Below are 23,843 nucleotides of genomic sequence, written 5' to 3'. Positions count from 1 at the left end.
AAGAGCTACCTACGTAAAGCGATCACAGTTTTTGAAAGTCCAAAGTTCGACACCGAATCGAGAATTACGAAGTTGTTTCATGTCTGGTGGAATCAGTAGAACACTTGGTCAGGTCACCGAGTGACCTGGTCTAAGAAAGTAACAATTATCTAAAACTAAAATCTTGATAATGCATCCTACTATGCAAGCTAAAAGGTGCTTGATCAAAATATAATTGAACTGGTCATGAACTAAAAGTTCCTTCAGACTTACACATGGCATAGGATCTGACACCATATAATAGTACAGTGCCTCCAACAGTGAATCTCATCAAGCTTGGCTCATTACATACAGTTTAGAACGTTCAACAATCCAGTTCAAGGCTCTTTCAAGGATAAGATCAATCAGTGGTCAAGGTTCTTATTACAGTCGAGTTCAAACAAACCACAACTAACCACAACTCGCCTAGCGCCTTCTCATTCACAAAACATACACAATTACTCTCACGTTACAGCTTCCAATCCATCATGCACAAAGCCCTTCTACGGGGCCAATGAAGATGGTCAAAATCGTCTAAGGAGCTAGCTCATAGAAGAAGTCTCAAAGTGATCCAAAGCGGTACGCTCAATTGAGATGTTAAGTAATCCCCTCGGTCATTGTCAAGAACTTGCTCCTGGGAGGTATATTCGGTGAATATTGCTCAGAGAGAGACTCAGCCGGCAGGTTGGGCATTTCCGCTGCACGTGAATGGCATTGGTGATGCAACTGTTGCAAAAAATGTGGCCACAAGTGGTGGATGTCTCCTCCTTCATTGTGTCCATACATATAGAACATCGCAACTTTACCTCTTCGTTACCAAATGGGTATTGGCTGCTTGATGCCTGTCATCCTAAACAATATCAGAGCAGCTAACTGAATGGCTTGCTTTTACTTACTCGAGAATGAAACCGCAGTAAGAAAGAAACCATAGTGCACCTTCCAGTAACATATTTGAAACCACATCAATTATATAGATGGGTTGTTAGTAATCGTAAATCAGACCTAGTACACAAGGATTCCTGGGGTCCAATATCCAACCAGAATCCAAAAACTATCTACATCATATGATTCCTAATTGGATCCTTGGTGAATGAGACTCAAGGAGAAACTTCAAAGAGTGAAGTAAGCCCTCTGGTCTACTTGCAAGCCTGGTCAAAGAAGCTGCTGGGTATTTAAGTGGCATACTTGAGTATCAGCATAACCATAACCAATCAGTTAGGTTGCGACCGCAACCAATGTAAGAGCAACTAGATGGGTAAAAGGAATATTTTCCTTGAAGCTATTTTATTATCATATAAAAATATACATTGTTTAGCCTTCCTATGACGTGCTAACTCTTAAAAAAAGTACAGTCGTTATAAAACATATACCTTCCTGGATTTCTGTGCATTTGGGTTTTCGACTTTGGTGTCCCATCTATTAGAGTTCAAATCTCCATAAGCTGTTGGAAAATTAATGAAACATGAAGATATGCTACGTGTAGTAAAATAAAATTAAAGTTACAGAGAAAGAATGAAAGTAAGAAGCATGAACTCATGATGTATCCTGCATATGATAGAAGATTCATTTTATCAGCATACAACAAGCTGGTGTGTGATATCTAGTGTCAAATATAGATATCCCTTTCAACTAGAAACTAAGAAAAAGTACCTGTATATTAGTGTTTAGCAAGCATGGAAGCATTAGTTCAGATAAAACCTCCATTAATTCAATAACAGAGCTCCATGAGTTTAATTCTTAGACGTACGGTTTGGAGGGCAAGGAATTTGTGTTCATTGGATGAAATTTTAAAAAAAAAATGGGGAAAATAATGTAGTGGACCTCCAACCTGTCCATTATGTACATATTCCAGTTCCCCTAAATTTGAATTCCTTTTGTCTTCTCCATTGTGTTCTTTCTTTCTCTATGATGGTTTTAAGAAGCTCCAAGAAAGCTCTAAATCTTCATTTTATTGACTTCTTCAACTTTGCAAACTAAAAACTGCATCAGATATACTTAAGGAAGTATTACAAGTAAGTGTGATGTATATGTGATCAATTTAGAATGAGCATCAATAAGAGCTATACCTAAAAGTGTAAGAACTTGTCTTGGATTATTTGGTAACATAACATGCTAGCACAGCACAGATTCCCACAAATTTTTTAGCATTGACTTCCTCATGTTTTTAAAATGAAATAGCATTAAACGTCGACAATAGACAATTCACTAAATGAGTAAATAGATTCAAAGGTCTAATTCACTATTCTGGATGAGCGTGTCAGTTGACAACTAAACATGAGTAAAAATAAAAACTAGCAGCCCAAACAGTTTACTTACCTCCAATTCCAAGACGAAGCTCCAAATCCTCTCCACCAATTAAAGATTCCCAGTGACTTGAATACAGTGGGGACCTAAATAACTGGAGTGAAATTCATTCACATGATTTCCAGAAAACAGCTGAAATCATTCATAAACTAAAGAGTGACTCAATTAACTAAAACATGATAAAAAAACATCACTAACCAGTACCTGATCTCGAAGCTCAGAAGGGTAGATTTCAATGCCATCATCATCATCATCATCCTCAATCAGTATAATTTCAGGGCAACCCCTGATAAAATTGACTCCTTTAAATATAGAAGGACCAAGTCTCAACTCAAGATCTTGCAATGCTACTCTGCTTGATCTATTCATTATCTGCCCAACTTCTTTTTAACAGTATCCAAAGAATCAATGTCAGGTGAGCTTGCAACCAAATCAAATAGGTGTATCCATGCAGTACATTTTAATTACAGCAATCCTCAACCAAACTCAACAACTATTAACACTACTTATTTGTACTAAAGGATATACAGCGGAAGTGAGAGGAGGGATTTGATTTCCTTGCTTGGAAATTTAGTTGAAGGAGACTGAAACCTTGGCTAGTTCATTCCTTCCCTTCCCTTCCCTTCCACATACTATCACGTATGACGCAAAATTGAAAAATCTTCACTTTTTGAGAGAACATTGGAAACTTGATCCACTTAGTGTAAAGATCAAACATAAGATAGTAAGAGAACTGAGTACCAAATCCGAGTACAAGGCTACATTTCATAACAAATTTATTTCATGACTACTTGGAGGAAATGATTCGAATCGTATAATGAAAATTGTGTATAATTTTCGATCAAAACGAAACCTTTTGACATGAAGATTGACCTGAACTCCCTAACAAATATGCAACATACAACTGGAGATTACAGATTCGAAGTAAACGGCAATGGAAAAGAATCTATTCTACTCGGTCCTTCCAAGAATTTCAAGGAAAACACCAGACGAAGTAAAGAGGAAAAATAAAACTTTACAACGAAACAGTCTTACCAGAAGCGAAAGCAACGAATTCGGCGAGGTGCGATGGATCTTGCAGTGCGCCGACGATCGAGAGTCGAGGCGGAGAAAAGGGGAAAGATAAAAAAGGAACCCCAAACCGGGATGGGATCCTCTGGTCCGCCAAACCTAGTCAAGGATGCGTAATTAGAACATCCTCTCAGCGAGAAGAGTGAGATTAATAAAGAACCGAATAAATTAAATTGCTATCGTGGCCAAAATGAATTTGTTAACAACAAAAAATAAATTTTCATAGCACAATTAAAATTAAACTCGATGTTTTATCTTCAATTATCAGAAATCTATCATTATTGGTTTTACAAATACTAATTCTATTTTACTAAGAAATATTATGAAACAACTTTTTTTTCTAAAATATTAATAGAAAAAAGATCATATTTACGAGCATGCTGTCTCCTGAAGCAGCACGGTGAGGGCCACTATTGAAAGAAATTTTATTTTGCTATTCTTATTTTAAATATAAAAATAATTCCTATTTAAGAGTAAAATATTCTTTTTTACTTTTCTAAATCACCGACTAAATTATTCACTTATTAACAATAGAGGCAGGAGTGTAGAATAGGAGTGCGTTCCACTCCGAAAGTGGAGAAAATGTCAAAGTTAGGAATGTAGTTTGACAGTGGACGAAGTGAAGACTCCAAATGATCTTGTAATATAAGAGATGTTAGTGTCGGATTGAAAAGGGATTTTCAGTGTTAGTCCTCCGATGCTCAAGTTAATTTCTGACAAGTGAAGAATAGTAGAAAATTGTAGCTAAAATATGTGAAAGAATGAAGTGGTGCATCCCTTTACCTGCAGATAGGAACCCCCTTTTATAGTGTCCCTACAGTCTCTACGCACACATCTCAAAGCAAACGCATGTCTTCACAAGCGTTCTAGGAAAAAAAGTCCAAAAGTATCTCTAACATCTTTCCTTAAACAAGCATGTAAATCCTTGATGTGACAGGCTGAAAGCTTCTATTGTACTATTTACCTAGGAACATACTCTGTTATCAGTGGTACAAACCTCTAAAAGGGTACAAGGAGGTACATAGGTGGGCCCCGCTATAGGTCGACCAGTGGCCACTCTATCGAGACTCACCCCGCTCGGCTGTGTTGCATAGAGTAATATCTATTCACTTAGCTTTTCCATAATCGAAGGGCTCCTCCCCGAAAGGACATGTCGCCTACTCGACTGGGATAGTGACCAGGAGAGATACTATCTATTTATCTCGTAACCTTATGTTGTCTGCTTGGCCCTGCTCGTCCATTCGGGTGTGCCACCCATCCACCCATAACTAAGCCAAATGGTCAATCTTGCCTGATCTGTGGGCAGCGCCTCTTTATCTTCCTTGACTTTGACTTCTATGTCAACTGGTCTTCCTTGCTTTAGTAGGGCCCTTTTTCATCATCGTATCATAAGTCTTTCCCTCAAGTCTAGTTAAAGGAGGTTGTAACTCTGACTGATTGGACAATTAGTATGTTTTGAAGCTCTTCTTCCCATTCGGATGCTCTGGGGTTTAGAGTCGTCGCTCGACTATTATGCTTAATGCACCGAAGTTTATAGTCGTCGCTCGACTGTGACGATCAATGCACAAGGGTTTATAGCCGTCGCTCGGCTCTTATGCTCAATGCACAGAAGTTTATAGTCATCGCTCGGCTATGACGTGCACTACATAAGGGTTTATAGTCGTTGCTCAGCTCTTATGTTTACTGCACAAGGATTTATAGCCGTTGCTCGGCTATAATATTCATTGTTTAAGGGTTTATAATTGTCGCTTGGCTATAATATTTATTGCTCAAGGGTTTATAGCCATCGCTCAGTTGTAATCTTCACTGCTCAAGAGTTTATAGCTGCCACTCATCTGTGTCATTCATTGCTCAAGGGTTTATAGCCGCCACTTGGCTGTGTCGTTCACTCCACCCGCCCTCATGTCGTTTATCGAGAAGTTGCCTTTTCTCCGAACAGAGATGTTAGAGTTTAGAGTCGTCGCTCGACTATGATGTTCACTATACAACGGTTTATAGTCGCTGCTTGGCTCTGTCATGCGCTTTAGCTAACTCTGAACTTCCTTTTGGTCATTCTTCCGATCGGCAATGTATACTCCTAGGTTGGTGCCGCTCAAATCTATCGAGGGCGGCACTTGGCCATTTTCCAACTTCATTTTGATCTCTGCCCCGACCTCTCGCCTCCATGTAGTTCCTTTTAATTGTCGTTAACGTCACCATAATTTCTTAAAAATCGCTCAAATCTCCACTCATTAATGTAAAGCACGCTTGGTCATGCCCTGTAATCATGTTCTCTCCTTCCTCTTTAATGTCACCTGCAATATAATACCGCGCATCACGTTTCCCTGCTGCCATATGTGTGATGTGATAGGCGACTATTTGGATTTGATGTGACCACTACCTTTTCCAAATCAATGGCTCAGATTAAGTCTCATTTTCCAAAATCCTGGATCGGACGGCACAAGGCAGCCACAGACAAGGTTTTTAAAGCCCGTAATTTTCTTTCTCACTGCTATCATCTTCATTCTCCACCTTCTTCTTCTTTGCTTCTTGCTCATGCTTCATCGCCGGCGATCTTTCTTTAGTAAGCTCTCTCTATTTTCTTCTCTTTTGATCTCCAATTTCAAATTTCTATACCTTGTTCCATGGTTCTCTTTTACTGCACAAGGAAATAGCATTAATTCTTTGTTTTTCTCCCCGACCGGCCAGACTTTTCGACTGGCTAGCAGATGGAGTTATCAAAACCCCCTCTGACTAACAGATATCGAAGCCAGTCGGCTTACCTCCAAGCAGCTCCAAGCCTGGCAGTCAGAAATATCATATACACAGGCTACTTTTGGAGGGCGTCTTGTATGTGTTTGGGTTAAGCCTCATTCGAATGCGGCTACCCCTCCCTCTAGGTACGTTATTTTTCTTCTTGTAGTCTTTGAATCTAATTAATTTCTATCTCATTTTTACAGATCAAATCATGAACCGAGCATTGCTGAGCAGCAAATGTAAGCTTACCGATGCAGACATCAATGCTAAAGCAATGACCAAGTTGGAAAGCTATGACCTGTTGCTGGTCAAGCATTCCGACGAGCCGACCAACAAAGTAGGGGGAAGTCGGGTGGCGGCTAGCAATGCAGCGACCACTACTAGCGAGCTGCAGCCCGAGCGCCCCTCCATGGCGCTGATCGCCATTCCATCCGAATCGACCATGTCAGACAAGCCATTGATCCAATGACTTAAGCGACACCAAGCGGAATCCTCTTCCAGCTTAGTGACTTCGGCTTTGCAGGCCCGTGCCCCAACAACGACTTCCTGACCTCCTTCCTGTTGGAATGTATACTAAAAGCCTAGCTTTTGTATAAACATTTACTTAGAAATAAGAATCATATTGGTCAAATATCTACATTTATAAGCTAAGTGTAATTGTTCAATTAATTTATATTGTAGATAACATAGTGTGTGGTGTCATACACAGAAGATCATGTTATCAGTTCTTTATAAATTATAAACAGTTGCTTACGACTAAGATGGATAGGAACAAACCATTGAAATAGTCGTAGTTAATTTGGTATTAGTTTATCTTGACTATAAAATTATACTAGTACACTCAGAGTATATTGAGCTGGACCATTTAAGGTAAGTTCTTTTTATACTGACTGAATAAAAAAACAAGACCTTTGTTATTATGGAAGTGTGTGCTCTTAATCATGATATAATAACAAGCACATATACTTAATATTCATTTCTTTGATTTATCAAAGGGTGTGATTTAGTTCGATAAATCAATAGGCCCGATAAGTTGGGAAATGATATTATTTATATGGTGTGTTGTTGATTATAGAATGAAATTGTGTCCTAGTAATCTAAGTTGATAATGTCCCCAAGAGGAGCTCATAAGGATTGTCATGTTAAACCCTGCAGGTGGACTTAGTCCAACATGAAAATAAGGTTGAGTTGTACTACTCTTGGAATTAGATATTAATTAAATGAGTTGTCAGTAACTCATTTAATTAGTGGACATTCGATATTTTAAATACATGGAGACTTAAACACTCATGATAAGAAGGAACTCATATAATAATATGGGATTGGTGTGGTAGTTCAATAATAACTTTTAGTGGAATGGGTTATTATTAATGAACTTGAGTTGGGTGTTCGGGGCGAACACGGGAAGCTCAAGTTCATCGGGAGACCAAAACCAATTCCTCCTCTCAGTCTCTGTCGTAGCCTCTTATTTATAAAGTAGTATATCCACCTATACCCACCTTCTTACTCACATTAAGGTGGCCGGCCAAGCCTAGCTTGGAGCCTAAGCAAGGGGCCAGCCAAACCAAGGTGAGTTGGTTTCAAGAGGTGGCCGACCCTACCTTGAACCCAAGCTTAGGTGGCTGACCACAATAAATTAAAAGGATTTTATTTTTAAAATTTTTTTTCTTATGTGGAAGTCTTGGTTTTAAAAGAGAGTTTAAAATATAAATCTTTCCTTTTATAGTTTTCAACAAAAGATTAAGAGAAAGGTTTGATATCTTTCCTTATTTGTAGTTAAAAGGAAGATTTTAATTTTTGATAAAACTTTCCTTTTTTGTAACCATCCGCATGATTTTGAAAGAGAGTTTTTAAAATTAAATATTTCCTTTTATAGTTTTCTACAAAAGATTAAGAGAAAGATTTGATATCTTTCCTTATTTGTAGTTAAAAGGAAGATTTTAATTTTAGAGAAAATTTTCCATTTTGTAAATCATCCATATGTTTTAATAGAGAATTTTTAATTTATAAAAGTTTTCTTTTATAATCAACCATGAAGGGAATTTTTAAAAGAGAAATTTTTATTTTAAAATTTTCGGAAACAAATTAGGAAGTTTTAATTGTGTTTAAAACTTTCCTTGTTTGGAAGAGTTGTAGAGGCCGGCCACATTAATAAATAAAAGGAATTTTTAATTAAATTTTCCTTTTCAATGGCAAGGAAATTAAGGAAGTTTTAATTAAAACTTTCCTTATTTGCCAAGACCAAGGAATATAAAAGAGAGGGTAGAGGTGTCTCACCATAGAACAATCTATCTTCTATTTCTCTCTTCCTTGTGGTGGTCGGCCCTCACTTCTTCCTCTTCCCCTATTCTTCTTCTTAAGTGGCCAGCGGCATCATCTTCTTGGAGTGATCTTGGTGGTCGGATTTTGCTTGGAGAAGAAGAGATAGGAGGCATTGTTTCCTTGCATCCCTTGGAGCTTGGTTGGTGGCCGAAGTTCTTCATCTCAAGGAGTTTGTTGATTGACCGAAACTTGCTTGAAGAAGAAGGAAGCTTGAGTGGATTCTTGTCTCGGTAGATCGTCGCCCACACGATGTCCGAGATAAGAAGAGGAATACTACAGAAGATCGTGAGGTCTATAAACTATAAAAGGTATAATTAATTATTAGTTTTCGCATCATAACTAGTTCATCCTTTTATTTAGATCTTGAAATACCAAACACAAGAGGCTAATGAATCTAGGAAATGGAATTTATGTTTTCGATTTTGTGTTTCTTTTGTTTTTCGATCTTGTGATTCGATTGTTCTTAATGGTTGAACCTAGGATTACTATAAGGAGATTAAATATTGGTTTTCTTTGTAAGGTTTTGTCTAGGCAGTGGTGGATGATCTCATACCCAAGAAGGCCTAGTGCCTCGTCATGTTTTACCTGGAAGTCGAACTTTGAAATAAATATTTAATCAAATTTGTAACATAGGTGGATTTGGATTAATAATGTTAAGCATCGTTCGAGATCCAAGTCTAAACCTCTAAGAACAAATAAGTTGAATTTGGAATCAATAATGTTAAGTTTTGTTTGCGATTCCAAGTTTAATTTCTAAAGAACACAATAGGTTGTTAGGAAAGGTTCAGGACTTGTACAAAATTTTTGTACAGGAGAACCAGTATGATATTCTGAGTAGCAACCTGTAACACCCACAAAATTATATGATAGGTATATGAATATTATTTTCCTTAGAGCATAAAGAAATGAAAAGAATAAGAGAAAAAGGAAAATAAAAACATAGGAAAATATAGAATAAGAAGAGGTGAGGTCAAGGATTGAACCTTGAACCTCCCACAATTGATGGAGATAAATTGATGAATGATAACCATTAGGATAAGGAGAAATAATTGGATAGAAAGGAATGAAAAATTTAGTTAAAGGAGAAAAGAAAACTAAGCAAAAAGAGCAAGAGAAAACCAAGTTGCTTACCTTCTTTTCCCTCTTGGTTAAGAAAAGGAGCAAGCAAAAGAGGGATTGTCTACATCCCTCCCTCTCTCTATTTTCGTGGGAATTAAAGGAGTGAGGGAAAAGAGGAGTTGAGGGAATGAATGAGGACATGTTTCATTTGGCAACGGGATAAATAGGTTTAGAGAAGAAAAACAAGGGATTAAATTCATTTTCTTCTTCCTCCTTCTCCCTTCTTCATTCTTCACCGAACCAAGAAAACTTCCCTCTCCTCATTCCAATAGCTAAGTTAAGTTCTTCTCCAAGAAAGCTAATTTCCAAGAAGAAACCTTCAAGTTCTAGCCCTTACAAGCAAAGGAAACAAAAGGAGGTACAAGAAGAAGAAGTTTCCTCCTTCCTTGACACCTAGAACACTTTTCTCTCTAAGGAAAACCACAAGCGAAAGGATGTAAGTTCCCCTCACCTGTGGTACAATAGCTCTTGTTGTTCTATGAAGATTCGGTTACATAAAAATCTAAGAAAACATCATGAAGAATTCCAACCAAGATAAAACCAAAGGAAGGACCTAGGGAATGAAAAGATCTAAATTTGATATGCTCGATATTTTTCTTGTAACATGTATTTTATGATAAGGATTTATCTCATGTCTCTATGTTAAAATGTTTGGTAGAACTTAGATTCATGAGTATTCGATCATGGTAGAACTAAGGGCCTAGGAGAGCTTTAATTTAAAACTAAGCATGCCATGATCTCCCTAAGATAAGATATGAAACTATTATGATATGCCCATGATTGTATGTTAAGTTGAATTCTATTTCATGTCCATGAAGGTTCGGCCATGTTTAGTTTTGAAGCCTAGGAGAATTTAAAACAAGTCTAAGATGCTCATGACCTCCTTGATGAAATGTTATGAAACTAACTTAATGTTCTTATGTTTATTGTTGCATGGAAATTAAATTACATGCTCTATAACATTCGGCCACATCATGTTCAAGGGCTTAGGAAATTTAGAACCTAACCCAACTATGCTCATGTTATTCCTTGAAATATTTGCTATGAAAGTTGTTTAAGGTTCTCATGCTTTTAGGACACTTGAACCCTAGTTTTAAGCCCTACAAGTTTCGGCCACTTCATGATTAAGGCTTAGGAAACTTAGAACCTAACTCAACTATGCTCATGTTATTCCTTGAAATATTTGCTATGAAAGTTGTTTAAGGTTCTCATGCTTTTAGGACACTTGAACCCTAGTTTTAAGCCCTACAAGTTTCGGCCACTTTATGATTAAGGGCTTAGGAAACTTAGAACCTAACTCAACTATGCTCATGTTATTCCTTGAAATATTTGCTATGAAAGTTGTTTAAGGTTCTCATGCTTTTAGGACACTTGAACCTTAGTTTTAAGTCCTATAACATTCGGCCACATCATGTTCAAGGGCTTAGGAAATTTAGAACCTAACTCAACTATGCTCATGTTATTCCTTAAAATATTTGCTATGAAAGTTGTTTAAGGTTCTCATGCTTTTAGGACACTTGATCCCTAGTTTTAAGCCCTACAAGTTTCGGCCACTTTATGATTAAGGGCTTAGGAAACTTAGAACCTAACTCAACTATGCTCATGTTATTCCTTGAAATATTTGCTATGAAAGTTGTTTAAGGTTCTCATGCTTTTAGGACACTTGAACCTTAGTTTTAAGTCCTATAACATTCGGCCACATCATGTTCAAGGGCTTAGGAAATTTAGAACCTAACTCAACCATGCTCATGTTATTCCTTGAAATATTTGCTATGAAAGTTGTTTAAGGTTCTCATGCTTTTAGGACACTTGAACCCTAGTTTTAAGCCCTACAAGTTTCGGCCACTTTATGATTAAGGGCTTAGGAAACTTAGAACCTAACTCAACTATGCTCATGTTATTCCTTGAAATATTTGCTATGAAAGTTGTTTAAGGTTCTCATGCTTTTAGGACACTTGAACTTTAGTTTTAAGTCCTATAACTTTCGGCCACTTCATGTTTAAGGGCCTAGGAAACTTAGAACCTAACTCAACTATGCTCATGTTATTCCTTGATATGTTTGCTATGGAAGTTGTTTAGGGTTCACAAGCTTGAATGATAGTTTTTAACCCAATGTATGCTTGACAAGTTTCGGCCATGATAAGTTGTAAGCTTAAGAATCCTAGAACTCTACCTAAACTTGCTCATGGTGTTTCTTATGGTATAAGAAATGATGCTTACTTAGGGTTCACATGTTGGTATGGAGTTTTTTTTACCAAAAACCCAATTTATATGGTTCGGCCACTATAAGACATTAGGGTTAGAAACCTAATTATGTTTTCCATGTATATTATATGCCATGATTATGAGATTTCTATGTTTAATTATGCACACTTATGATCTATACATGATGGAAACCCTTATGCTATGGTGTGTATTATTTATGATGAGTTATATGCCAATTTATGCATGATATATGTGATGAGCTGTGTGCCCAATTTATGATGTGCTGTGTGCCCAAATTTTTACATACCATTATGATGAGCTGTGTGCCCAAAATTCTATATGGTATAATATGATAAGAGATACGATGTGCAAGAAATGATAAGAACCATGATATGTAAGACATGCTATTTTACTTTATGTATGGCTTGTACCAAGGGTGGGCTCCATAAGCGCCCCGGGGTCGATGGACTAAGAAACGTGCCTCATTAGGGATGGACTCCTAACTGCCCCTAGGTAGATGGACTAAGAAACGGGCCTAGTATGTATGCCTTGTAGTGCCTTGTAGGGTTCAAGACTTGCTACCTTGGACCTACATAGGACATGCGCATTTATGTATGTGGTACAAGCCGGGGCCCTAACCATGTTATGATTATGTTTAAGTATGTATGAAATAAGCTTTCAAATGACATGTTGCATATATTATTGCATGAATCATGTTTTTAAAAGTCATCTTGCATAACACATTATGATTATGTTACGATATACCATGATGCCTATGATTATGTTATGTTATGTTAGGATGAACCTTATGATTATGTTTTGATATGTTATGATCATGATCATGTTATGCTAGAATGCACTTTATGACTTTATAAGGATATGCCATGATACCATATGATTTTGTTATGATATGATGCTTCTATACATGATATGATGAGTTGTCTTTATGCCTTATGCATTGAAGCTTTATTTATGCTATACGATTTTTGTGAGTAGGAAAGGATCTTACTGAGCCTTGAATGCTCACAGCTTACTTTCCTTGTACCACAGATAAGGGCAAAGAATGGATGTACTAAGGGAGCAGCAGGAGGGGGCAAGAAGGACGTGTGTAGTAGTGACTTGGCTAAAGAAGAAAATCTGCTTCTAGTTAATAAGAATTATGTTCATGTTGTTTCCTTTATAACTTTATGACACTTCATCATGCTCTTTAGTATTATGGTTTAAATTTTATGTTAAGCATGTTATGTGACTCATATGATAGGTAGTTGATGATGATGTGATAAAAAGATAAAAGAAAGGTTAGGAAAAAAAACAATAAGTAAATTATATATATATATATATATATATATATATATATATTATAGATAAGACTTCCGCTGTTTTTAAGAAGAAAGGATAAGTAACCTCCGTCAGCTAGAGCAGGAAGGAGCGGGGCGTTACACAGCCAACACTTCCAAGCTGGGGGAATCCTCCACTTCTACGATTCCTAAGAGAGAGGTTGTCCTGCTGACTCCCCCTTCTTCCGATCGGACCCCCTCATTGTCCTTGTTGTCGACTGGTACAACACTTGCGCCCTATCTTTCACCTCCGCAAATCAGCGCAGAAGCACCCATTTCCATTATTTGCTCCTCCCCAATGTCCAAATCCAAGGGCTCGGCCATCTTAGAGCCCTCGGATCCGAGCGGTTATAGGCATGTCAAGGCAATCCTCCACTCAGATGACGCTGAGTCACACTTCCCCAACATCAAATTACAATCTAAGGTCCCTAGCATAGATTTGGGAAAACGCTAGGACCCGAGTGGTGACCATCCTGCTTGGGGAGCTTGCTGATGGTTTTATCTAGAAATCAACTGAGGTAAGTTTAGCGGAATCTTTTCTTTACTTTTCCCAATCGATGTTAACTAGCTTTATTTTTCTTGTAGTTCTAGGTGGAGAGTCTGACTATGTGCCAGAGGCTGGCCTTCCTTGAACATGAGAACCAGCAATGAAGAGCGCTGGTTAGGCAAACAGACACTTCTCGGGCTTGGGTAAAAAGTTAACTTCCAAGGTGGCCCAATTGAAAAAAGAGTTAGACACGAGCTTCAAGCAGCTTCTGGGGTCCGAGTAGGCTCTCATCGTGGAGAAGAACAAGAACCATGACCAGGCCCTCCAGCTTGACCGGCTAACCAAGTAGGCTCACCACTTCAAGTCAAAGATAAATTCTGTCAATACCAAGAAACTCTGAGCCATCGAAGATCTAGTGATAAAAAACAAGAAGGCTTGAGTCTTGCCCAAGAAGCTTGAAGAGACAGAGGCATCGTTGGCGGGCGAGCAGGTTAGTCGAATGGTGGAGTAGGCGACAAGTGAGCTTTAGCTCGGCGAGCATAAACGAATAATCGATGAGCATGTTGCGGAGCTGGTTGCGCTAAAGGTCTGGTTGGAGGCATCCAAGGCTAAATTTAACAAGCTCAAGGAAGAGGAGCCCGATTGGCTGAAATCTTTCCGGGTAAAGTATCTTCGCTCCCAAGATTTCAACAAAATATTCACCGACAAAACCCTTCATCTCTTTGACTATGGTATTGATGGAACTCTCCAGTAACTGAAGAACGACGACTATCTCTCCCCCAATCTGTCAAACAAAATTATAAAGAGGGAGAAGATCTCGGAATCGCTCCCCGACAACATGCTAGACTACCTCGCCTAGTTTTTTCTACAAGTTTTTTGGCTACTTCTTGTACATGCCCAAGGAACCTGGTAAAAAATGTAAGTATGAATCGACGAGCGCCCGTTCGGCACTTTTAAGTTCTTTGTTACGGAGTATTGCTTTCTCTTAGCTTATCCTAAGCATAGTAAACTTGGCTCTTTATATTTGTCCTTGTAATATGTCGAACGAAAGTGGAGTTTGGCCGAGTGGCCCGTGCCTCTTGAGCACTTAGTGCGAGTACCTTGCTTGCTTATATTAAAGTTGAGCGGCGAGCGAGTCTATAACACTTAGGCATAAGGGTTTTGCTCTCTTATAACACGACCGGACGACACTCAGGGGCTTATAAGTCATTCGAATGAGTCGAGAGTATTTAATACTTAGACATGAGGGCTTTGCTCTCTTATAACACAGTCAATCGTCACGTGAGTCTGGAATAGGCCCGGTTTGAAACCGAGGGGCTTTAACTTTGAGGCGCAAGAGCATGCTCACTTAGAATACGGTCGATCGGCACATGAGTCTGGGATAGGCCCGGTCTGAAACCCGAGGGCTATAACTTTGAGGCGTGAGAGCATGCCCGCTTATAACACAGTCGATCAGCACATGGGTCTCAGACAATCCCGGTCTGAAACCCGAGAGGCTGTAACTTTGAGGCACAAGAGCATGCTCGCTTATAACACGGCCGATTGGCACGTGAGTCTGGGACAGGCCTGTTCTGAAACCCAGGGCAATAATTTTGAGGCGTGAGAGCATGCTCGCTTATAACACAACTGATTAGCACATGAGTCTGGGACATACCTGGTCTAAAACTCGATGGCTATAACTTTGAGTTGTGAAAGAATGGTCACTTATAATACAGTCAATCAACAGGTGGGTCTAGGATAGGCCCGGTCTGAAACCCGGGGGCTATAACTTTGAGGCGCAAGAGCATGCTCGCTTATAACACAGCTGATCGACACTTGAGTTTGGGACAGGCCAGGTCTAAAACTCGGGGGCTGTAATTTTGAGGCGCGAGAGCATGTTCGCTTATAACAGGGTTGATCGGCACTTGAGTCTGGGATAGGCTCGGTCTGAAACCCGTGGCTATAACTTTGAGGCACGAGAGCATACTCGCTTATAACATTGTTGACCAACACGCGAGTCTGGGGCAGGCCCGGTCTGAAATTCGGGGGTTATAACTTTGAGGCACGAGAGCATGCTCGCTTATAACATGGTCGATCAGCACGTAAGTCTGGGACAAGCCCGGTCTAAAATTTGGGAGTTATAACTTTGAGGCGCGAAAGCATACTCGCTTATAACACGGTCGATCGACATGTGAGTCTTTGACACTTAGCAAATTTTCATTTAAACTCTCTTGCATTTATAGAACAAATGTTTTTATAATTTACATGAATTCAATTACCAACTTACTACCTGGCCTAGTAGGGCTACAGATAGTTTGCACTTCACGGCCATTCTAGGTTCCTTCCATTTCGTCTTGTAAATAATAGAATCCCGAATTGAGCTTTTGGATTACTTTATACGGTCCTCCCCAAGGGGTCTCCAGCTTGGTGACGTTGCTGACCGGTTTGACTCTTTTCCAGATCAAGTTGCCGACCTAGAAGGATCTGAGAATCACCCTTTTGTTGTAGTTCTGCTTTATCCTCTGTCGGTATGTCATCAGCCGTATGACTGCTTTATCCCTGATTTCGTCTATTAAGTCTAACTTCATAAGACATCATTCGAGGTTTTCCTCGTCGTAAAACTGCATCCGATCGAACTCAATTCCTATCTCGACCTGCACTATTATTTCCCCTCTATATACTAAATGGAACAAAGTTATGTCGGTAGCTTCCCTAGGCATGACATGGTAGGCCCATAGCACATTCAGCAGTTCATCTACCCAACTTCCCCCAACGTGGTCGAGCTGAGTCCGAAGTCCTCTGAGGATTTCTCTGTTGGTGACTTCCGCCTAGCTATTACTTCGGGGGTAAGCTACTGAAATGAAGGCTTGTGTAATACCATAACTGGCACACCACTCTCTGAGCTTCTATCTTTGAAACTACCTTCCATTGTCGGAGATGAGTTTGTGAGGGATGTCAAATCAACATATAATGTTCTTCCATAAGAACTTAATAACTATATGTTCGATTATCTTAGCGAGCGGCTCGGCCTCCACCCATTTGGACAAGTAGTCTATAGCCACAAGAAGAAATTTCCTATGTCCAGTCTCCAAGGGGAAGGGTCCCACAATGTCCATACCCCACTGATCAAATGAGCAAGAGACAATAGATGCCTTCAACTCTTTTGTAGGTCTATGTGGTATGTTCTGATATTTCTAGTAAGACAGGTAAGTTGCTACTGTCCGAGCGGCATCGGCTTATAAAGTAAGCCAGAAATAACCTACCAAAAGGATTTTCCTCGCCAACGAACGGTTGCCCGGATGACTACCACAAGAGCCTTGGTGAACTTCTTGCATGATGTATTGAACATCTTCTCATCTAATATACTTCAGTAAGGGTCTCGAGAAGGCTTTTTATACAGGTGATCTCCCACCAGTGTGAACTGCCCTGCTCTCTTTTTTATTAACTGAGCCTGCTCCCAATCGGCTGGAACACTGCCTGATTGGAGGAATTCAATCAGAGGTGTCCTCCAGTCGTTGGGGCTTCCAATCCCACCGTTCTATCAATGTGAGACATCAACAAGCTCAATTGGCTTTTCCAATACCATAGGGCTTAAGGTGTAAGTACCCCGTGGTAGTTTTGATGTTATCAACCAAGTCAAGTTAGATCCTGTTGTATTTTGATATCCTTGTGTCTAAGTGTGCAGAAACTTAGGAGCACAGGAAGTCAAGCGAAAGACGCAACAAGCGAGAAGGACGACACAAGAGAGAGTCGACGGGCTCGGTGTGTCTGAGGGACAAGGTGCTGCGAAAGAGTACGCTGGCAGACGAGAAAGAAGCGTGCGACATTTCCAAATGACGAGAAGCCAGAGCGAAAGGTTACTCAAGAAAGCCGAAAAATAGATTCGGGTGAGCCCTATTTAGAATGGCCAAAATCACCCAAGTGAACAGAGCCGGAGCGAAAGACCAAGAGGAAAAGTCAACCGAAGGTTAACTGTGCTCCGGGCGCTCGGACCACCCAGACTTAGGGTGCCCCAGGCACGCGCCCTGGCCGAGTTGATTCAACCCGGTCTAGGAGGCCGGAGGGGGTTAGCGCCTAGACCAGAAACATTATCGAAATGCCAGTTGTCGTAATCCATTACGATAGGGATAAAATTTTATCCCCCTTCAGGCACTTGGAACCCTTCCAAGCGCCCCGATCAAGGCTATAAATATAACTATGATCCCTGAAGCTAAAAACAACACTTGTAATCGATCCTAATTGAGTTTAGCTTTGTAGTTGTGAGCTTTGACTGTTGTAAGAAGCTTCTCCACCTGAAGGAGACATTAGTGAGTTTTCAAATGTCTTGGATTAGCATCCCCTAATTACAAACCAAGTAAATTTTTGTGCCTCTTTTTCTTGTCTATTAATCAGTTTCTTTTTATACAAGTGTTTTATTTCCAAAGTTTTGAGAAAAATGTCTGCTTTTATTGTGTAGGTCTATTCACCCCTTTCTAGCCGACAGCCAAGGAACCAACAAGTGGTATCAGAGTGAGGATGCTTCAGAAGGACTAACCGTCGACCGAAACACAAGAGATAGCCAGACCGAGTATCTATCCACCGAATTTCGAGGGAGAATTCACGAACTAGAAGAAAAAGATGGAGGTATTCTTTAAGATGGATTTTGATTTTTTACTAATTATGAAATTTGATTTTATAGCACCAGAGGGCAAAGAAGAATACCAATGGATGAAAAATGAGTAAGTCGACTTCGTGGCAAACGACAAAGCAAAATTTCATCTGCTTAGCCTTTTACCATCTCAAGAAGTCAATCGGATCGGAGCCTATGAGTCAGTCAAGGATCTCTAGGAGAAATTCATGGAACTATACGAAGGGACCTCGAAGGCAAAACTAGCAAGATGGGATCTACTCTGAAATGAGATCAACAACCTCTAATTAGAAGAAGACGAAATTGTTGCACACCTTCACTCATGGATCAAGGAACTCATCACCAGACTCATGAATCTTGGAGAAAAGGTAACCAATCGAGATTCGCTAAGGTACACACTTAATGTCTTTCCTAGGACTTCGAAATGGGTATCCTTAGTAGATGCATATTACATCTCTAACGATCTAAAGGTAAGTACTTTAGAAAAGTTATTTTCTATATTTGAAGTTCATGAAACTAGATGTGCAGATCTAAAGAAGGAGCCTAAGCACAACATTACCTTAAAAGCAAAAATAGATGAACCGAAATCTGAAACTTCTTTCGATGATGATGAAACTGCATTCATGGTAAGACAATTCAAAAAGTTGTTTAAAAATAATAAGTTTAGTCAAGTGCAGGATAAAAGAAGAAGAAGAAGAAAGATAAGATGTTACCACTATGATGAAGAAGGGCACATCAAAGACAACTCCCCCAAATTGAAGAATAAGGAGAAGAATAAGAAGCTGATCCAGTTAAAATATAAAAATCTAAAAGCGACATAGGACGAAACATCTTCAAAGTCAGAGATCGAAGCCCAAGCCAAACTTGCATTGATGGTAAGTCACCAAGAAGACGACGAAGCAAGCTCTTCCACAATGAGCATCAAGAGCATCGATGAAGGGCGAACAACACCATAAGAATGTAGCTCTACAGGGGGAGTATCAGAAATCGATAAGGTAAGTCAAGTATGGTCTCTACCTCCTGACCAATTATTCAAATTCATAAAAATATTGTCGAAAATGTATGTAAATTAGAAATTGAATATAAAAAATATAAAAAGGAAAATGATGAATTAAAACTAGCCTTAGCAACATTCTGTTAATTAGAAGATTTCGACAAGATAAAAATTGAAAATAGAAAATATAAAATATTTGCATGCTCACAAGTTTAACCAACTCGAAATTATTCAGGACTTAATTGATATTATAGATATCATAAGAACCAAATAAGAAAACTATCACTAAAAAATATTCTGAAAATTTTTTTATTAATCTAGTAGGAAGGAATCTATTTTGGATTCCAAAATCATGCTTGGATTGAATTTGTATGCATGTCCTACATTTGAATTGATTTAATATTTTTATTACTTACAATTGGCTAAATAATTTTTTCGTATAATTTATGTTTGAAATAAATTTGATCCTAATTTTTCTATGAAAGAGGAATCCAATACTCATTTATAAAAAAAATTTCATATTTTTTGATGTTTATTTTATTTTTCTATGATTTTTTCTAAAATCATATTATTTTAATTTAGAATTATTTCACAGAACTAATTGTTGCAAAATTTTAATTTTCTATGAAAATTTGTCATATTATCAGTCTAAGAAAATATTTTTAAATTTATTGAATTTTATTATTTATTCAAATAAGAATTTTTAATATTAAAAATTTTCAAAAATTTAATTCTTTAAAATTCATTTTTTCTGGAAAATTACTTACGATTATACATTCAAAGAAAATATTTCACGGTTTTTCGAAGTTAATAACTATTTTTAATTATTTTTTTAGAAAATATGTATTTGTGCTAACAAAATTTTATTTTCATTTAAAATAATTTTAATCTTTTGTGAAAAAATTTTGTATCTATTTTAAATATATTTGTTCAATCGTTATAAAACTTTTAGAATTTTTGAAGTCTAAAAACACTTTTTAAATTATCTTTTTTTAAAAAATAATTTATAAATTAAAGAAATATTTATCCAGAATTTAAAAGTTCATTTTTTTATATTAGTCCATATTTTTTTTTCCCTTCGACGGTACTTTTTCAATGTCATATTCTTGCTTTATCTCTATTTTTAGTGTGATCAAAGAGGGAGAATTAAATGTTAAGTCTAGGGGAGGGTAACATTGATTTTTTTTGCATATTATTAAAAATTGCAAAATTTATACTTATTACCTTACTGTTATTTATGTCTGATTGCCCTAATTTAACTGGTTGCTCACATCAAAAAGAGAAAAATTGTAAATACCCCGTGATAGTTTTGATATGATCAACCAAGTTAAGTTAAGTCCTGTTATATTTTGATATCCTTGTGTTTAAGTATGCATAAACTTAGGAGGACAGGAACTCGAGCGAAAGACGCAGCTAGCGAGAAGGACGACACGGTAGAGAATAGACAGGCTAAGTGCATCCAAAGGATGAGGTACCGCGGAAGTGTATGTTGGCGGACGAGAAGGAAACGCGTGACAATTACGAGGGACGAGAAGTTGAAGCGGAAGGTTGCTCGAGAAGGTCAGAAAATGGGTTCGGGTGAGCCCTATTCTAAATGGCCAAAATCACCTAAGCAAGCAGAGCCGGAGCGAAAGACCCGGAGGAAAAGTCAATCGGCGGTTGACTGTGCTTCGGGCGCCCGGAGTTATTCTGGGCGCCCAACCCAGGGCACCCCAGGTGCACGCCCTGGTCGAGCTAATTCAGCCTGGTCCAGGCTCACTGGTTGAACTGATTCAGCCTGGTCTAAGCACCCAAAGCGAGTCCAGGTGCTTGACCAGAAACATTATCGAAATACCAACTGTCACGATCCATTATGACAGGGATAAAATTTTATCCCCCTCTACCCTTCCAAGCGCCCCGATCAGGGCTATAAATATAGCTCTAATCCCTAAAGCTAAAAACAACACTTGTAATCGATCCTAATTGAGTTTAGTTTTGTCGTTGTAAGCTTTTACTACTGTAAGAGTATTCTTCACCTGAAGGAGCCATTAGTGAGCTTTCAAACATCTTGGAATAACAATCCCCTTATTGTAAACCAAGTAAATTGTTGTGCCTCTTTTTCTTGTCTATTAATCAGTTTCATTTTATACAAGTGCTTTGATCCTGTCTGAAAATGGGGAGCTGGAAAGCTGGGGATGTGGCTGCTGCGCTGACTGGCTGTAGATCGCTTCCCGCTCAGAAAAACAAACAACATCAGTGCCGAGCCAGGGAAGGGGTCTCCGGAGTTGGCCCTCCGACGCTCAAGTTAGTCACCGAAACTGTAGGGGAAAGCGGAGCAACAATAACGTAAGCGCAAATAGTAATAATGCATACCTCCACCGGTGCTTGGATCCTCCTTTATATAGAGCCCTGGTGGGTGACGTGCACACTCCTCAAGGTATGAACACGTTCTCCAATGTGTCCCATGAAAGGACCTATCAGAAAAGTGCCTCTGACACCATACCTTAACAAGGCATGCATATCCCTGACAAGATAGTAGAAGCTTCCATCGTACGATCCGTCTAATAACCATACCTCGTGTCAGCGGCACTATCTCCCAAAAGGATATCAAGAAATATAACAATAGTTCCGCTGCTTGGCCGAGCAGGGTAGCCATTCAGATGGGACTCCTTTGCTTTTTTAGCCTTAGAGAGATAACAATTGATCCCACTGCTTGGCCGAGCGGGGTAGCCGCTCGGCCGGGACTCCTCCGCTCTGTCAACCTCAGCTGTTCTTCCATGCAGTGACTGAGCATAATAGCATATCCATCCCAATCGAACAAGCTCTTCGTCTTCTCAACATCTTGCCGCTCCACACTAAGCATTTGGCCACCTTACCGTATTAGTCCAAGCTGGATAGTTGGCCCGCTCGGACACTGATCAACCCGACCGGACGTTGTAGTCTCTTGTAGATCAGACATTATAGGCCAGCCTTTTAACACCTTGGAATTGACCACCTTGACTTTGACCTCCACCTTGGTAGTTGACCCATGCCGAATGGGGCCACCCTTTATCGTCGCATCACAAGCCTCCCCCTCAAGTCTAGTCAAAGGAGGCTGCAAGTCTGACTGAATAGACCAGTAGAGTCTTCGATGGCTTCCACGTCCGATTGGACCTTGCATATGCTCCCAAATTTCTGATTGGATCACATGTCTTCACCGTTCAACTCCCTTTCATGGGTTTATGTTTATAATTGCCGCTCATATCATACCACCTAGGGCAGATGGTCCATCGGCCACTCGGCTGTGTGATAACCCACTCTATGTGCCGATGGGCGATAATACTTGGCAAAATCTTTCCTTTCCCGATGCTCCCACAAATGAGCATCCTTTCATAGTAGCTGACGTTATCTAAATTTCTCAAAGGTCACACAAATCTCTAATCATTATGGCCGAGCACGCGGACATACCTTTTAATTAAGCCTCATTAATGTCTTTCTTTAGCTGAACGTCACGTGTCCTGCTTTCTGCCGCCGCACGTTTGATGTAACAAGCGGATATCTGCTAGTGATATAATAGATGCCTTTTCAAATTCTACATCGGGATCTTCTCCTTGTTTTTCGAACCCTGGATCAAACGGCTCAGAGTGATCGGTCACGAGGGTTATAAACCCCACTTCGTGTCACTGTCATCTTCACTTCGTGCGCCTTCGTCTTTAAGCCTTCTCTATGACGCTTCACCTTTTCTTCTTCTCCGACGATCATTTTCTGTAAGCTTCTTTGTTTTTCCCGATCTGAATCCGTTCATTGCTCCTTCTCGAGTCTTTTATCTTCAATGGCCAGTTCTTCGCAATCCCCCGTCCCCGTCCCTGGACTCTTGAATACTTCCATCGAGTCTAGGTTTGAGGAGAGCGACATTAAGAGTCTGAAATCCTCCTACCACTTCCCATCTGACTATCAAGTTGCTATTCCCTCTGCGTACGATCGGGCACATGAGCCACCAACGAGTTTTTTGTGTTTTTTAAGGATCAGTTCACTGCTAGCCTTCGGTTCCCTGTTCATCCATTTTTTCCACTGTTTGTAAATATTTTCATATTTTCCTTAATTAGCTTATGTCAAATTCCTTTAGACTGTTGTGCGGGGTCATAATTTTGTTCCACATGTACGACATTCTTTTGACTCCTCGGTTCTTCCATTATTTTTATTACCCTAAATTGTCTGAGCCGGGGACCTTCTTGTTCCAAACCCGAGTGGGCTTGGTCTTTTTTGATAAGGTGTTGTCCTCCAATAAGCATTGGAGGGACCACTACTTCTTTATTCGTTTTCCCAAGCGGCCAGACTTCTCAACCAGCTAGCAGATAGAGGTGACAAATCCCCCATCGCTCGAGAAGTACAGAAGCCAATCGGACATTCTCCAGGTAGCTTCCAGTTTGGTCAGTCAAAAATACCGCATTCACTGGTTGTTGTTAGAGGGCATCCTTTACATGTTCGGCTTGAGCCCGATCCGCATACGGCTTCCGTCCAGCCTAGGTATGCTCTTTATTCTATTTATCCTTGAATCTAACTGATTTTGCTTTCTTTTTTGCAGCTCCCATCATGTTAAGGGTGCGTCTGGCTGGCAAGAGCAAACTTGTGGATGTGGAAATTAATGTCGCAGTTGTCGCCGAACTAGAGAGTCAAGGCATACAG

The 23,843-nt window shown here is 39.4% G+C and overlaps 1 protein-coding gene across 7 annotated transcripts; it reads right to left on the bottom strand.

Annotated features, from left to right (window-relative positions):
* Positions 1-306: 306 nt before the first annotated feature.
* Positions 307-3,556, bottom strand: LOC121980564 (E3 ubiquitin-protein ligase RNF185-like). Of its 7 annotated transcripts, none has more exons than XM_042532660.1 (6): positions 3,358-3,547; positions 2,527-2,705; positions 2,335-2,416; positions 1,389-1,459; positions 825-868; positions 334-716 (listed from the first exon to the last, which is right to left on the bottom strand). In XM_042532660.1, exons 2-6 carry the CDS (start codon positions 2,689-2,691, stop codon positions 692-694), a joined length of 387 nt encoding a protein of 128 aa, XP_042388594.1. In that variant the 5' UTR covers positions 2,692-2,705; positions 3,358-3,547; the 3' UTR covers positions 334-691. The 7 variants fall into 7 exon arrangements, with proteins under 7 accessions (XP_042388593.1, XP_042388592.1, XP_042388591.1 ...); XM_042532656.1 differs by having other exon boundaries at positions 825-860; XM_042532659.1 differs by having other exon boundaries at positions 307-860; positions 2,335-2,408; positions 2,527-2,608; positions 3,358-3,556.
* Positions 3,557-23,843: the final 20,287 nt, after the last annotated feature.

Source organism: Zingiber officinale, chromosome 5A, assembly GCF_018446385.1.
Source record: "Zingiber officinale cultivar Zhangliang chromosome 5A, Zo_v1.1, whole genome shotgun sequence".
NCBI lineage: Eukaryota > Viridiplantae > Streptophyta > Magnoliopsida > Zingiberales > Zingiberaceae > Zingiber > Zingiber officinale.
Note: the sequence above shows the minus strand (reverse complement) of the source record. Positions and strands in the feature narration are given on the sequence as shown.

Bases quoted from the DNA above. Each gene is read 5' to 3' on its own strand.
- LOC121980564 (XM_042532655.1), bottom strand. From the start codon at position 2,691: ATGAATAGATCAAGCAGAGTAGCATTGCAAGATCTTGAGTTGAGACTT. The intron at 2,417-2,526 runs GTACTGGTTAGT...ATTTCACTCCAG, and splicing joins CTTCTGAGCTTCGAGATCAG to TTATTTAGGTCCCCACTGTA. The intron at 1,460-2,334 runs GTAAGTAAACTG...ATTTTCCAACAG, and splicing joins GCTTCGTCTTGGAATTGGAG to CTTATGGAGATTTGAACTCT.